General features: G+C 45.5%; 2 protein-coding genes across 2 annotated transcripts in view; both read right to left on the bottom strand.

Annotated features, from left to right (window-relative positions):
* Positions 1-2,149: 2,149 nt before the first annotated feature.
* The window catches only part of LOC141225684 (uncharacterized), a 61,990-nt gene continuing 48,272 nt past the window's right edge, over positions 2,150-15,867 (bottom strand). The window contains exons 3-4 of the mRNA XM_073667092.1: positions 6,329-6,419; positions 2,150-3,845 (exon numbers count right to left, since the gene is read on the bottom strand). Of these exons, the coding sequence (XP_073523193.1) occupies positions 2,320-3,845; positions 6,329-6,419 (1,617 nt within the window). The 3' untranslated portion in view covers positions 2,150-2,319. The remainder of the gene's footprint in view (positions 3,846-6,328; positions 6,420-15,867) is intronic.
* LOC141225672 (oocyte zinc finger protein XlCOF7.1-like) lies at positions 6,594-8,002 on the bottom strand. Its single transcript, XM_073667078.1, has 5 exons — positions 7,935-8,002; positions 7,315-7,450; positions 7,006-7,185; positions 6,799-6,922; positions 6,594-6,715 (listed from the first exon to the last, which is right to left on the bottom strand). The coding sequence occupies exons 1-5, from the start codon at positions 8,000-8,002 to the stop codon at positions 6,594-6,596; spliced, it is 630 nt and encodes a 209-aa protein (XP_073523179.1).

Raw genomic sequence — 15,867 nt, 5'->3', positions numbered from 1 at the left:
CTCCACGACTCTTCCAACGGGCATTGCATTTCCTCCTAATTTTAGTCAGCTTTTGCTTTTCAATGCATAGGCGAACACTAAGGGAGACCGACTCCCCAATAATGGGTAGAAGGTTTTTAGTACACTGTAATCCACGTCTGTTTCAAGGGGCCTTGCAGTTCCTCATAATTTTTGGAAAGCCTTCCATTCACTGCTTAGGCCAACAGTGTACAGTAGACCCAGTTGCTATAAATGGAAAAAACGGTTTAGTTAAGGCCCTCTGACCTCCATGTCACTTCCAAGGGGCATTGGAGTGCCTCGAAATTTTTGGTAGGCATTGCACTCACTGTATGCCCTATAACTGTGTAGCCGAACTGCTCCTTTTCGTACAGAAACATATCCTACAAGACATGTGTGGTTGACTGGCCTGATATTGATGTGAATGGTCCCTGTTCCTCATGCTCTTTCTCCTTTGCCACCACCTCATCCATCATTCATCACCTGAAGCTTTGTTTTAACGGGAGTCATAGAACTGGGATACTAGCAGGAAAACATCCAGCAATCTTCGGAGGAGGTAGGATATGCGCCAAAACGCTGACCACCTCAGGCCTAGCCGCTACTACATACATGCACTTGCATTCCAAGGAACAGAAAGTTAAGGAGATGGATGGCCTCATGATCATGAATAATTTACTCGTTGTGTAGGAGACCGACCACTGCTGCTGTCTACCTTCTGAACTTTGTGTTGAAGCCTGATTGACCCAGGACCCGCAATCCTCTATGTCTGGAGGACGTGTTGCATCCCAGTGTCCAACTGTGTCCCGGCTTCCACAATATTAACCCAGCGTGAAGGCGTCAGTCAGATGGACCATCCTTGGCCACATTCACTTGTTCACGTGTTTGTGGTAAGGCTGTCCTGTGGGCACCCGGACCGAGTAAGTTGCAAGTCTGCATCTTCTGATGCGGCAAGGATCACTTCTGAAGGGCACACTTTTAGGCAGTGACCTGGGTGTCAGAGATGCTTTCAGGGGTCTTCCCCATGCTGTTCCCATGTCTTTTCAGCACTGTATGCATGTGTCACAAAGCACATGGCCAGATAAGGTTGTAAAATGTTAAAATGACATTTCCTGGTGAATGCATTTGTCACGGTTGAAAGCAATACAAATGTGCAAAAACGCATAAAAAAATGTAACTTGTGTACATAGCCCAAGGTGTGGAGGAGTATTTTTGTTTTTGGTTATTTATTTTACCTTATACACAAGTCTTTACCCTGGAAAAGAAGTTCCTTAACATATTTCACAGGAAAACCGTTTCAGTTTCGTTTTTGAACGTTTTATTGTGAGCCCGTAAAAGTGGCTTAATATCTCTGACCACGTTGTTGACAGCAGTGACATGGGGGTCAGAAATGCTTCCTGGGGCGATCCCCATACTGTCCCCATGTCATTTGAACACTGTCACTATCGTTTTGGGCACTTTTTAGGCTTTCTACAGACTGCTGGGGGTGCGGCCGCAAAAATTTTCGGGTCTCCCATAGACTAACAATGGACTCGTTGCTCGGGTCGAGCACCCGAGTATCACGGTGAGCTCGGCCCGAGCTTCGAGTACCCGAGCATTTTAGTGCTTGCTCAACACTAGTAAAGATAGCTCGATCCTCCGCTGCCCGCCTAGTAGCTTTCCCCCAGTGCCTGTCGCCGGCCCAGCACACCAGGGATGACCTCTTCATCCCTGATAGGGACAGGAAATAGCACTGGAGGGAGGATGTGGGAGGGGCTATTTAAACCTCTTCGTATTTCCTGTCCCTATTAGGGTGGGGTTACATCCTCCTGTGTGCTGTAGTGGGGGGTTATTAGAGAAACACTGCATACCAGACATGCTGACAGAGGTGGAGGACCTCAGATTAATCTCTGATATCTTGTCTTTCTTTCCCATATCGGACGTCATGTTTGAGGCTGTAAATTGCTTAGAATTCCCCCAGGAACACAGTCTAAAGAGTGCTCTCAGTGTGTGCCTTCTCTCGATGCTATGTCCAGGCCATGTCCTTCCTGTTGATGTTCAATACATCCGAAGGAGGCGTTGATTGGGAGCAGGATTGTGTGATGTAACAACCTTGTGTGATGCCCGGGAACATGAGTTGTGACACTAGTGGAACAGCACAAGAATGGGAGGTGCGTATGAGTGTTTTTATTTTAACAAGGCCAAACATGAGGAATGAGAATGAGTTGTCCTAGTAGTGGACAGCCTCTTTATGAAGATACAATTTTCGGTTAAAAATGGCTTATCCCCCGTGTGACTTCTCAGAAGTTTATTAAGAGTTGATTTCTATGTAAATCATTTCCCACATTAAGAACATGAAAATGGCTTCTCGTCTGTGTGAGTACTTTGGTGACTAAGAAGTGATGATTTCTTCACAAAACATTTTCCACATTCTGAACAGGAAAAAGGCTTCTCCCCTGTGTGAGTTCTCTGGTGCTTAATAAAATCTGAATTATCGTTAAAACATTTCCCACATTCTGAACAGGAGAAAGGCTTCTCCCCTGTGTGGGTTCTCTGGTGCTTAATCAAAGCTGATTTCTGGCTAAAACATTTCCCACATTCTGAACAGGAAAAAGGCTTCTCCCCTGTGTGAGTTCTCTGGTGTATAACCAAAGCTGATTTCTGGCTGAAACATTTTCCACATTCTGAACAGGAAAAAGGCTTCTCCCCTGTGTGAGTTCTCTGGTGTATAACCAAAGCTGATTTCTGGCTGAAACATTTTCCACATTCTGAACAGGAAAAAGGCTTCTCCCCTGTGTGAGTTCCCTGGTGCTTAATAAAATCTGAATTATCGTTAAAACATTTCCCACATTCTGAACAGGATAAAGGCTTCTCCCCTGTGTGAGTTCTCTGGTGTATAACCAAATCTGATTTATGGCTGAAACATTTTCCGCATTCTGAACAGGAAAAAGGCTTCTCCCCTGTGTGATTTCTCTGGTGATTAATCAAATCTGATTTCTGGTTAAAACATTTCCCACTTTCTGAACAGGAAAAAGTCTTCTCCCCTGTGTGATTTCTCTGGTGATTAATCAAATCTGATTTCTGGTTAAAACATTTCCCACATTCTGAACAGGAGAAAGGCTTCTCCCCTATGTGGGTTCTCTGGTGCTTAATCAAAGCTGATTTCTGGCTAAAACATTTCCCACATTCTGAACAGGAAAAAGGCTTCTCCCCTGTGTGAGTTCTCTGGTGTATAAACAAATCTGATTTCTGGCTGAAACATTTTCCGCATTCTGAACAGGAAAAAGGCTTCTCCCCTGTGTGAGTTCTCTGGTGCTTAACCAAATCTGATTTCTGGTTAAAACATTTCCCACATTCTGAACAGGAAAACGGCTTCTCCCCTGTGTGAGTTATCTGATGTCTGATAAAACTTGATTTCAATGTAAAACATTTTCCACATTCTGAACAAGCAAATGGCTTCTCCCCTGTGTGAGTTCTCTGGTGATTAACAAGATTTGATTTCTGGTTAAAACCTTTCCCACACTTGAAACAAAAAAATCTATTCTCTGTTGTGTGAATGCTTTGATGTTTAAGAAAAGACTTTTGGAGTGGAAAACTATTTCCATATTCTGAACATGAAAATGGCTTCTTTGCTTTAGGAGCAATTTGTTTTTTAATGCTTATATTGTGACTTTGATTTTCCTTAGTAGTGAGTAATGAATCAGAAGACAGGACCTGTTTCAAATGATCAGATGACAGATCTTTGCTGTGAAGGGATGATGGTATATCTGGGTTAATGGCATTCACTTCAATTATATCCCGTGGGATATCAAGATCATCGGATTTAAAAATTGAAGATGTCAGCTGTCCCTCTGATTTCCTGGTACAGTCATCTACCAAGAATAAAACCAATTATTATTTATGAATAACATATCCTTAAAATTTATATTGATGAACATTTCTCTCCGTAAAAATGCACTTTATATAAAAGTATCATTATCTACCAAGAAACCATCGCAGAAAAATCAGCCTTACCAACACCAAATCAGATATCAAATGCAGTAGCATTTTAGTGTTGGTTGGGTGTACTGGGGTGTGGGTCCATGTGGGGTGCACTTATATAGTGCTGGGCAGCCCTCCTGATCTAATAGTATGGGCATGATCATTAGGCTGTAAGCCAGACACTGTGCATCACATAGAATCATAGAATGGTAGAGTTGGAGAGGACCTCCTGGGTCATCTGGTCCAACCCCCTGCTCAAAGCAGGATTCACTAAATCATCTCAGACAGATGTCTGTCCAGCCTCTGTTTGAAGACGTCCATTGAAGGGGAACATCTACCTGTGTGACTGGCGTCCTATTCAAGCTTCATCTGTGTGCATCTTTAATACTAGGCAACCACCCCCTCCATGAATTGGTAGGTTTGTGAATGGTTGCTCCATCAGTATTTTACACCTGCGCTGCCCCCACCTTTATCATGGGGGTCTGCTGCATCCTGCTAGTGCATTTGCTATATGATTTGGTGTTGGTAAGGCTGTATCTTTTTCTGTGATTTTTTTAAAAGTTTGCCCTATGTTAGCCATCATTATTCACCAAGACAATAACAGTTCACAGTCTAATAGAAAACCTCACAGGATGAACCAGTGGATCGTAGTGTTCAACTGTTTGTTAATTCTGCCTCCCAAATATGGAATAAAAAGCCACCAAACAATGTTATGTAGGCGAAAATAATATCAATAAAAACTTCTACTCATCTCACAAAAAACAAGTCCCCACTCAGGTCCATCATCTGTCAATGGAAAACCAGGTTTCCACATTATTAGTGACTCAAAGGCTATTGAGAATCAACATGGCTTCCATAAACCAATCCAGGAATATCCGCTCTCCCAAAGTCAGATCTCCCCCCTCACTTCAGATCCTTGCAGTGTGTCCAAACCACATTTAGCATCCATGTATTTGGCATTACTATAGTGAGAAGAACCCACTTAATTTACGGTGTGTGTCTCCTGGAGCACAATCTGGGCACTATGTGTTGGGTAATAAAATTCTATATTTGCAATTTTCACTGTCCAACATCCACTGCGTGCTAATATCCGGAAAGTGCCTGTGGAGTCAAAATAGTCACTACTGCTATAGAATAATTCACTGAGGGTTAAAATTTCCAAAATGGAGTCACTTTATGGGGATTTCTACTGCTCTGGTTTTCTGCAATTTGGTCACATTAGGGCTTCTGCAGATGGTGTCTCCCATCTCCTCTGGGATCTTCTCCTGCGACGTCTGCTTCTCTCACCATCTATTCATTCTAGAGGCGGCGCTGGTGATGGAGGAGACGTCGGAACCAGAAGCTCTGGGCGGTGCAGGCTCTGTCCAGCCACTAAGATTAGGGTGCCTGGGACCAGTAGTACCATCCAGTCTGGCAGTATGGGTGTGTGCTGTCCAGCTGGAGTAATCTGCTCCCGGCTTCAGCCATTTGGAAAGCACCGCACCCTACTAAAGCCGGAAGCTGCCAGATACAGCCTTGTTCTCCTCTGGGTCAGTCCTCTGTGCTCAGCTCCCGGCTTGTGTATTTGTTTCCTGTTGTGACCCCGGCCCGTTTATTGACTACTCTTGTGCCTTCTGATTTTGTATTTTCTCTGCCCTCCTGGTTATGACCCGGCTACCTGACTATTCTTCTTGCCATCTCACTCCACAGAACAGCAGATAACACCATGTTCCCAGCTTAGGGGGTCTCTGTCTAAGTCCAGATGCATGTAGAGGGATTAAGGAATGATGAGCCAAGCAATCCTTGGGATCCGGAAAATGGAGTAGATAGCGCCAAGCCTGTTCGTGGTAGCCATCTTTTGAGCTGCCAGGTGACCACGAACAGCGCCCCCAATGCATTGTGTCTGCAAACTATTCTAGCAAGATCTGATTAAAATATCTAAATGTTGTTCCTTCCCTTCTTAACCTGCCATGTGCCCAGACAGTAGTGTACAACCGTATATAGGGTATTGTTGGATTCAAGAGAAGTTGGAAAATAGTTTCTAAGATCCATTTGTTTCCTATTATCCTTTGTGAAGAATTCTTAAGTTATCACCATATAAAGTGACACACGTCAGATTTGAAAATGGGGTACGGTTTAGGAGCACAAAACTGTCTGCGGGAAGTGGTTAAATCAGAGTATTTTGGGCACTAACTAATAACTCATCTACTGAAATGACCAAACTCGACTGTCTTCATCAGCAAAAAATGAGTAACTAGTGAAGAAAGTTATGCTCTAGCGGTAAAATGGTGATCACACGATTGTGATACGGCCGGACTACACCACTGATAAAGCAGCCACAGCCGGTGACTGAGAAGAATCTGTAACTTCTCTGCATTTAGTGGTCACTACTCACCTGGGTAGTCATATGTAGGAATCTCCTCTTTACACCTCTCATCACCCCTCACATATGTCTCTGTAGTATTAATATGGGTCAGATCTTCACCCTGAAACAAATATTGTAAAAATCACAGACAGATGGAGAAGTTACATATATGATCAGCTCTAATCCTGCCATCTCCACCGTTCTCATTTCACAAGTATAAAACATATAATACTAGTGGATAAAGCAGGACTGAACACAAGACCTTCACAGCCGTCTACACATCATAGGGGAGATCTCATGACACCTTCTCTCCATCTACCTGATGATCCTGAGGAACATTGGGATCTTCTTGTTTACAGTCCTGTGGAAGAAGAGGACGGGGACATCTCTCTGGTGTTGTCCTCTTACTGGATAGATCTGGAGGAAACACATACAGGGACTGAATTCATTCTTTACATACAGATAATTATAGGCCGTGTGTATTTAGTCCTGTCTATTACCTGGTGATGTGAGGGGCTGGGGAACCTCCATCATGATGTCCTTGTACACATCTTTGTGTGCTTCTAAATACTCCCACTCCTCCTTGGAAAAATAGACGGCGACATCCTGACACCTTATAGGAACCTGATATATACAATGATACCGTCAACTCCCCGATCCCTCCATAGCGTTACTGTATAATATCCCAGTATTCCCAGCAGTGTCACCTCTCCAGTCAGCAGCTCAATCATCTTGTAGGTGAGTTCTAGGATCTTCTGGTCATTGATGTCCTCATGTATCAGGGGGTGAGATGGAGGTCCTGTGATTGGGCTCAGGGGTCTTCTCCATCCCTCAGACACAGGGTCCTGACAGCGGTCACTAGAGGTCTTCTTCACTACTGTGTAATCCTGGTTATGGAGAAACACATTATTAAATCTCACTACAGACATTTCCAGAGTCCTCACCTCTCCAGTTCTGTCCATCTGTTATTCCCATAGATAAGAATGATGTAATGTGACATCATCAGAATCTCTCACCTCTCCAGTAAGCTGGAAGAGGATCTCAAGGGTGAGGTGTAATATCCCCTTTGCCATCTTGTCTCTGTCCATATCTTTCTTTGATGGGTAAATTTGGGTAAAAATGGGTAAACATAGAGGATCGAATATTGTAGACCTGAATGAGAAGATGAGCCGATGTAACATCATAAAAATCCTGTGTAATAATACAATTACTGGAGATAATAAGGGGAAACATATTAGGAGATTTATTATTTTACAGTATTTAGTTTTCTGCTTTACATCTAGTAATAAAACCTATATATTTTAGGCCACAGACAATAAGCAGTTTCTTCCTCGGAGTCTGCAGCTTAAGATTCTTGTCATAGAGTGCACAGGAGAGTTAGTCCAGATTTAGGCTTCAATTTCACTGCTGACATATTCACCAAAGTCCTCTTGATGCTAGAAGAAAGGTGCAAGTGTATCAATAGTAAAACTCTAATAGAATTTGGTTTACCAGCACCAGTTCGACCAGCCTTTGATCTTATGGACAGAGATATTCTGTGAAACTAAAGTTATGATTTGGAAAGGTTGAAAGAATTTGTCACATTAAATAAGCCTCTTTTGGTTGATGACCAAAGATCGGCGTATTTGGCAATTACGGATCAGATTTCACGTGGAAATGGGAGACTGTTTTTCCTTGATGCATCAGGAGGTAGCGGTAAAACATTCTTAATTAATTTGCTGCTCACAGAAATTCGTTCAAATAATATTGCTCTGGCCGATGCCTCGTCTGGGATTGCGGCCACTCTTCTAGATGGAGGGTGTACAGCTCATTCAGTACTAGGATTGCCCTTGAATCTAGTGCTGTTGGAAACTCTTGGCTGTAATATCACTAAGGGCTCAAGGAAAGCTAAAGAATTACAGACTTGCAAATTATTTGTTTGGGAGGAATCTACTATGGCGCACAAGAAAGCTGTCAAGGCCCTCGATCGCACTTTGAAAGATCTGCAGGGATCCAATCGCTTAATGGGGGAAATTGTACTTTTTACAGGTGACTTCTGCCAAATGTTACCTGTTCTTAAGGGAGCAACACCAGCAGAAGAGCTGAATGCCTGTTTAATATCTTCTCATCTATGGAGACATATGCAAAACCTACAAGGAACAAAGTGATCATAAACCCTGCTGTAACTAAATAAGTAAAAAAGCAAAAGTGCATTTAAATAACATAGGGCTCTTAGTGAACACATGTTTTAATTAAAAAAGCATCACAGCCATCCCACCATGGCAAGGTGACCCTTTTCAGGATGGAGACATATTCAGAAGCCACTCTGAATACTAATATGTGGGTTCACTTGATGGGAAATTCTACTGCGGACCAATTTACACCCCACCTGCTAAGCCTCAGAAACGACAGGTTCCCTACAGATTCCACTACCGGCTTAATCTCCTTCCCGGAAAACTTTTACAAAATGATGTCCTCAGTACTGGAGATTATTAATCAAGTTTTCTCCGATATTTGTAACAATTTTAACAACTATCAGTGGCTTTGTGAACGCACAATCCTACGCCCTAAACACTATAGTGTCAGCTCCATAAACCTACAAATACAGAAGAGACGGCCGGTCCAGAGACCACATACATGTCCACTGATTCAGTCATGGATGGTGAACAAGCCGTAATGTCCCCATTGGGGTTCCTGAATTGTGTGGAGCCTCCTGGATGTCACCGCATAGACTCACTATAAAGATAGGAGCACGATAATGACCCAACAAAAGGGAATGTAATGTATTTTGTCCTATAGAAACTGCAGAGAAATAATCATCTAATGCTGCGATTCCAGGATTATTCTAGAGGGAATCGGCTGCGATATCCCCTGTGCAATATATATCTAGTATTAATGCTCCAGTAATGGGGGATCTCCACATACCTCCACCTGCAGAGCCGCCACCACATATATGGCTGCTCTGTGCGCACAGGAGCTGTGATGAGGTCACAGGAGGGGAGGAGTCAGGGGTCACATGATCAGGGGCCTCAGTGGATGCAGGACTCTGCTGTGCTGGTTGTCATGGTGCTGGATGAGCTGAAGGTTATGTGTGGGGTCAGGAGGGGTTTACAGTGTGGATGTAGCAGAGCCGCGTGTGTACGAGGTGTACGGAGCGGAGCCGCGTGTGTGCGAGGTGTACAGAGCGGAGCCGTGTGTACGAGGTGTACGGAGCAGAGCCGCGTGTGTACGAGGTGTACGGAGCGGAGCCGCGTGTGTACGAGGTGTACGGAGCAGAGCCGCGTGTGTACGGAGCAGAGCCGCGTGTGTACGAGGTGTACGGAGCGGAGCCGTGTGTGTACGAGGTGTGCGGAGCCGAGCGAGTACGGGGTGTACGGAGCGGAGCCGCGTGTGTACGAGGTGTACGGAGCAGAGCCGCGTGTGTACGAGGTGTACGGAGCAGAGCCGCGTGTGTACGAGGTGTACGGAGCAGAGCCGCGTGTGTACGGAGCAGAGCCGCGTGTGTACGAGGTGTACGGAGCGGAGCCGTGTGTGTACGAGGTGTGCGGAGCCGAGCGAGTACGGGGTGTACGGAGCGGAGCCGCGTGTGTACGAGGTGTACGGAGCAGAGCCGCGTGTGTACGAGGTGTACGGAGCAGAGCCGCGTGTGTACGAGGTGTACGGAGCAGAGCCGCGTGTGTACGAGGTGTACGGAGCAGAGCCGTGTGTGTACGAGGTGTACGGAGCGGAGCCGTGTGTGTACGAGGTGTACAGAGCGGAGCCGCGTGTGTACGAGGTGTACGGAGCAGAGCCGCGTGTGTACGAGGTGTACAGAGCGGAGCAGCGTGTGTACGAGGTGTACAGAGCGGAGCAGCGTGTGTACGAGGTGTACGGAGCAGAGCCGCGTGTGTACGAGGTGTACGGAGCAGAGCCGCGTGTGTACGAGGTGTACGGAGCAGAGACGCGCGTGTACGAGGTGTACGGAGCGGAGCCGCGTGTGTACGAGGTGTACGGAGTGGAGCCGTGTGTATGAGGTGTACGGAGCGGAGCCGCACATGTACGAGGTGTACGGAGCAGAGACGCGTGTGTACGAGGTGTACGGAGCAGAGACGCGCGTGTACGAGGTGTACGGAGCGGAGCCGCGTGTGTACGAGGTGTACGGAGCGGAGCCGCGTGTTTACGAGGTGTACATAGCGGAGCCGTGTGTACGAGGTGTACGGAGCGGAGCCGCACATGTACGAGGTGTACGGAGCGGAGCCGTGCGTGTACGAGGTGTACGGAGCAGACCGTGTGTACGAGGTGTACGGAGCGGAGCCACATGTGTACGAGGTGTACGGAGCGCAGCCACATGTGTACAAGGTGCACGGAGTGGAGCTGCATGTGTACGAGGTGTACGGAGCGGAGCCGCGTGTGTACGAGGTGTACGGAGCGGAGCCGTGTGTACGAGGTGTACGGAGCGGAGCCGCACATGTACGAGGTGTACGGAGCGGAGCTGTGCGTGTACGAGGTGTACGGAGCAGACCGTGTGTACGAGGTGTACGGAGCGGAGCCACGTGTGTACGAGGTGCACGGAGTAGAGCTGCATGTGTACGAGGTGTACGGAGCAGAGCCGCGTGTGCACGAGGTGTACGGAGAGGAGCCGCGCGTGTATGAGGTGTACGGAGCAGAGCCGTGTGTGTACGAGGTGTACGGAGCAGAGCCGCGTGTGCACGAGGTGTACGGAGCGGAGCCGTGTGTGTACGGAGCGGAGCCGTGTGTGTACGAGGTGTACGGAGCGGAGCCGTGTGTGTACGAGGTGTACGGAGCGGAGCCGCGTGTGTACGAGGTGTACGGAGCGGAGCCGTGTGTACGAGGTGTACGGAGCGGAGCCATGTGTGTACAAGGTGTACGGAGCAGAGCCGCACGTGTACGAGGTGTACGGAGCGGAGCCGCGTGTGTACGAGGTGTACGGAGCAGGTTTTTTTTTAGAAAATCTCATCCTCCCATTTGGATTCTCCAATGCACCAACAGGATTTCACAACTTTCTGAATGATATTTCTCTGATTACATTTGGAGATTTCTTGTGATTTGCCTTGATGATATATAACTTTCTCTCCTGATTTTGATTCTCACCAGGAACATGTCCGTGTTGTATTACAAAGGTTGAGGGAGAATTCTTTGTTTGCTAAAATTGAGAAATGTTTTTTTCTGTTTAGGAAATTTCATTCCCGGGGTTAATTTTATCGGCTGATGGGTTTACGATGGATCCTGGGAAGGTCAAAGCCATAACAGATTGGGTCCGACCTAGTGACCTGAAAGCGTTGCAACATTTTGTAAGATTCACCAACTACACTGTGTGCAGAATTATTAGGCAAATGAGTATTTTGATCACATGATACTTTTTATACATGTTGTCCTACTCCAAGCTGCATAGGCTTGAGAGCCAACTACCAATTAAGTAATTCTGGTGATGTGCATCTCGGTAATGAGGAGGGGTGTTGACTAATGACATCAACACCCTATATAAGGTGTTCTTAATTATTAGGCAACTTTCTTTCCTTTGGCAAAATGGGTCAGAAGAGAGATTTGACGGGCTCTGAAAAGTCCAAAATTCTGAGATGTCTTGCAGAGGGATGCAGCAGTCTTGAAATTTCCAAACTTTTGAAGCTTGATCACTGAACAATGAAGCGTTTCATGGCAAATAGCCAACAGGGTCGCAAGAAGCGTGTTGGCCAAGAAAGGCGCAAAATAACTGCCCATGAATTGAGGAAAATCAAGCGTGAAGCTGCCAAGATGCCATTCGCCACCACTTTTGCCATATTTCAGAGCTGCAACATTACTGGAGTATCAAAAAGCACAAGGTGTGCGATACTCAGGGACATGGCCAAGGTAAGGAAGGCTGAAAAACGACCACCTTTGAACAAGAAACATAAGATAAAACGTCAAGAATGGGCCAAGAAATATCTTAAGACTGATTTTTCAAAGGTTTTATGGACTGATGAAATGAGAGTGACTCTTGATGGGCCAGATGGATGGGCCAGAGGCTGGATCATTAAAGGGCAGAGAGCTCCAGTCCGACTCAGACGCCAGCAAGGTGGAGGTGGGGTACTGGTATGGGCTGGTATCATCAAAGATGAACTTGTGGGACCTTTTCGTGTTGAGGATGGAGTGAAGCTCAACTCCCAGACCTACTGCCAGTTTCTGGAAGACAACTTCATCAAGCAGTGGTACAGGAAGAAGTCAGTATCGTTCAAGAAAAACATGATTTTCATGCAGGACAATGCTCCATCACATGCATCCAACTACTCCACAGTGTAACTGGCCAGTAAAGGTCTAAAAGAAGAAAATATAATGACATGGCCCCCTTGTTCAACTGATCTGAACCCCATAGAGAACCTGTGGTCCATCATAAAATGTGAGATCTACAGGGAGGGAAAACAGTACACCTCTCGGAACAGAGTCTGGGAGGCTGTGGTGGCTGCTGCACGCAATGTTGATCGAAAACAGATCAAGCAACTGACAGAATCTATGGATGGAAGGCTGTTCAGTGTCATCATAAAGAAAGGTGGCTATATTGATCACTAATTTTTTTGGTTTTTGTTTTTGCATGTCAGAAAAGTTTATTTCTAAATTTTGTGCACTGATATTGGTTTACCTGGTGAAAATAAACAAGTGAGATGGGATTATATTTGTTTTTTATTAAATTGCCTAATAATTCAGAACAGTAATAGTTACCTGCACAAACAGATATCCTCCTAAGATAGCCAAATCTAAAAAAAAACCCACTCCAACTTCCAAAAATATTAAGCTTGGATATTTATGAGTCTTTTGGGTTGATTGAGAACATAGTTGTTGATCAATAATAAAAATAATCCTCTAAAATACAACTTGCCTAATAATTCGGCACACAGTGTATTATAGGAAATTCATTAGGGGTTTTTCTCAGATTGCTGAACCTCTTATTGTCATCACACATAAGGGGGCAGATCTCAAGGTTTGGCCACAGGACTATTGGGGTTTTTGAAAAATTGAAAGAGTGTTTTATATCTGCTACTGTTCTAATCCAACCCGATCTCCAAGAACCATTCATTGTGGAGGTGGATGCTTCGAAGGTAGGGGCCATTTTATCTCAGGGTTCCAAAACTTTTGTCTGCTGGAAGAAATTATGCTGTTGGGAATTGTAAATTACTTGCTTTTAAATTAGCCGTTAAGGAATGGAGACATTTTCTGGTGGGGGCAGTTCATCAAGTCCCTGTGGTCACTGACCATAAGAATTTAGCATATATTGAATCCATTAAATGGCTAAGTCCTAGACAGGCCAGATGGTCCTTATTTTTCTCTAAATTCAATTTCTCTATCACTTTCAATATGTAGAAGGAAATACTATAAAACAAAATAGAATAGGGGCGCAAATGGTGCTGTTACTCAATGAAACAATGGTTGAACAATAAAAAGGACGCTCATCTTGTCGTGTTGTGATGATGCACAACACATATAAGAGATAATGTGGAGAGCTGCAGATAACACCAACCCTAGCAGAGTTTCCAAAATGTATCAACGAACCGATGTAGAAGAAAAAAGGTGTCTAAATGACCGCGCTCCTCCGCATACACGGATGATCTCGTGTCCGATGGATAGATGTAAGAATTTTATGAAACAAAAGTCACATTCAAACACGTTTCGCGGACGTCCTATCCGCTTCCTCAGTGAGTAGCTGGTATACAGACTTCTTTAGTGCAGCTTAAATACAAACATGCATGAAAGAAAAAAACAACATTTTTTTTTTCTTTTTTTTTTAGAAAGCTAATAAATGGATAACAAATAAGGACACCAACAAGTGTAACAAAACTAGCATATACAACTTGTCAACCTATACACTTAACTCAGACGAAAATCGTGTGCTCTCTAGGGGGCTTTCTTTTTGCATCACATACAAAATCAAAGATTTTGATTTCTTCTTGGACCTTCAAGCTTTCATTAGAAAGATCACGCTCAAAAGACATTATGCTATCACCCCTATAAACATATCAAACAAAGAAAACCTTACAATAGGGACTATGGAGGATACCATACACACGGGTCTGAAAAACAAATCCAATTTTTACCCGGTAGAAAGCAAGAGTCATCAGATAGAAACGTTTAATGATGTAACCTTACAGGATTTTAAAAAATTATCAGAGCATCCTATTAATTTTAAAAATGGAAATTTGAGCAATCCGGAAAGAAAAGCTCTCATAAGTCTTAAGAACAACAAAAATATTATAATTAGATCAGCAGATAAGGGCGGGGGGATTGTCATCCAAAATTACGGCGACTACGTAAATGAAGCTTTTAGGATCCTTGGAGATACTAACTATTATAAAAGTTTCTCAGAGGTAAGATGTGTTTCTTGCAGACAAGTCAGCAGGTTTTCCGCCTAAAGATAATGAACGATTGCCTGTTGTGAAGAATTGCAGCAGAGAGATCCTGCAGAATCCCACCGCTGCCACCAATGTGAAGAATGGCAGTAGTGGGACCCTGCAGAATCCCACCGCTGTGACCACTTGTAATAAATGCCACCAAAGAGACCAATGTGAAGAATGGCACCAGAGGGACGCTGCAGAATCCCACCACTACCACCACTTGTGATGGTTCCACACCCCGCCACCAGCCTGACGTCACTATTACGTCAGACTGATCACGTGATATGGATCTGCCCTCTGCACCAACGTGACATTCCGCACCCCCTCAAGGATGAGTAAGGTCAGATTGGTACAGTTCTACACAGACACCCCCTGTCCACACGGTACAAGTAGGCACCGGGAGTGAGAAGAAGTGGCCCACTCAGCGAGTGTGGTGCCACGTCAGTGACTAACATCCCTGACAGGCTCCAGTGAAGCAGAACCTTGTTGGCCTGGGAGAGCTGCCACCAGTTTCTATTAGATGTAACGGATTTATATCAGGCTAGAAACCAGCCCGGTAGCGTGTTCGTTGGACCGAACATTGGACATGAGAGTTCGTGGATCAAGATAAAAGAGCAGCCCAAGGTTAAATTATATATTTAATCACCTTAAGGGCATACTAGACAATACACTATATACATAAGTTGTAGCATCGGCGTCTCTGCCCCCTGCCAGGCAGAGACGCCGTTCCCCTTACCACCGCACTCCTGGTCCGGCGTCATCCGGCCTCCCTGCTGCTGCTGCGGCTGGTGCACGCAGCTTCCCCTCTTAAAGGGGCCGCGCGCGCCATCCTAAAAAGTCCCCGACCAATGGCTGGAGGACTTTCCCTATTTAAAGCACCTCCTCCAATATGGAGGTGCCCGTGCAAGGTTGTTGCTCTGTTATTCTTACTGTTGCTTCAGCCCTCAGGTCCCTCTGCAAGTCAGTCCTGTCCGCCAGTCTGTTCTTCAGTCCAGTCCACCGGTCTGACTACTACCCAACCCGACAGTCTGTCTACAGTCCAGTCCGCCAGTCTGTCTATGGGCTCTGCCCGCCTGCTTACCTGGAAGCACCTGCCTGTTACCTACCATGCCTGCCATCCTGCTTACCTGGAAGCACCTGCAAGTTACCCGTTATGCCCGCCAGCCTGCCTACCCAGAGCACCCGTCTGGCTATCAGTCGAATCAGCCTGCTTGTCTACCCGGACCACCC

The sequence above is a fragment of the Phyllobates terribilis genome, unplaced genomic scaffold (genome assembly GCF_046119375.1).
Source record: "Phyllobates terribilis strain yellow unplaced genomic scaffold, ASM4611937v1 Scaffold_411__1_contigs__length_1673714, whole genome shotgun sequence".
NCBI classification, from domain to species: Eukaryota; Metazoa; Chordata; class Amphibia; order Anura; family Dendrobatidae; genus Phyllobates; species Phyllobates terribilis.
This window is presented reverse-complemented; position numbering and strand designations above follow the sequence as displayed.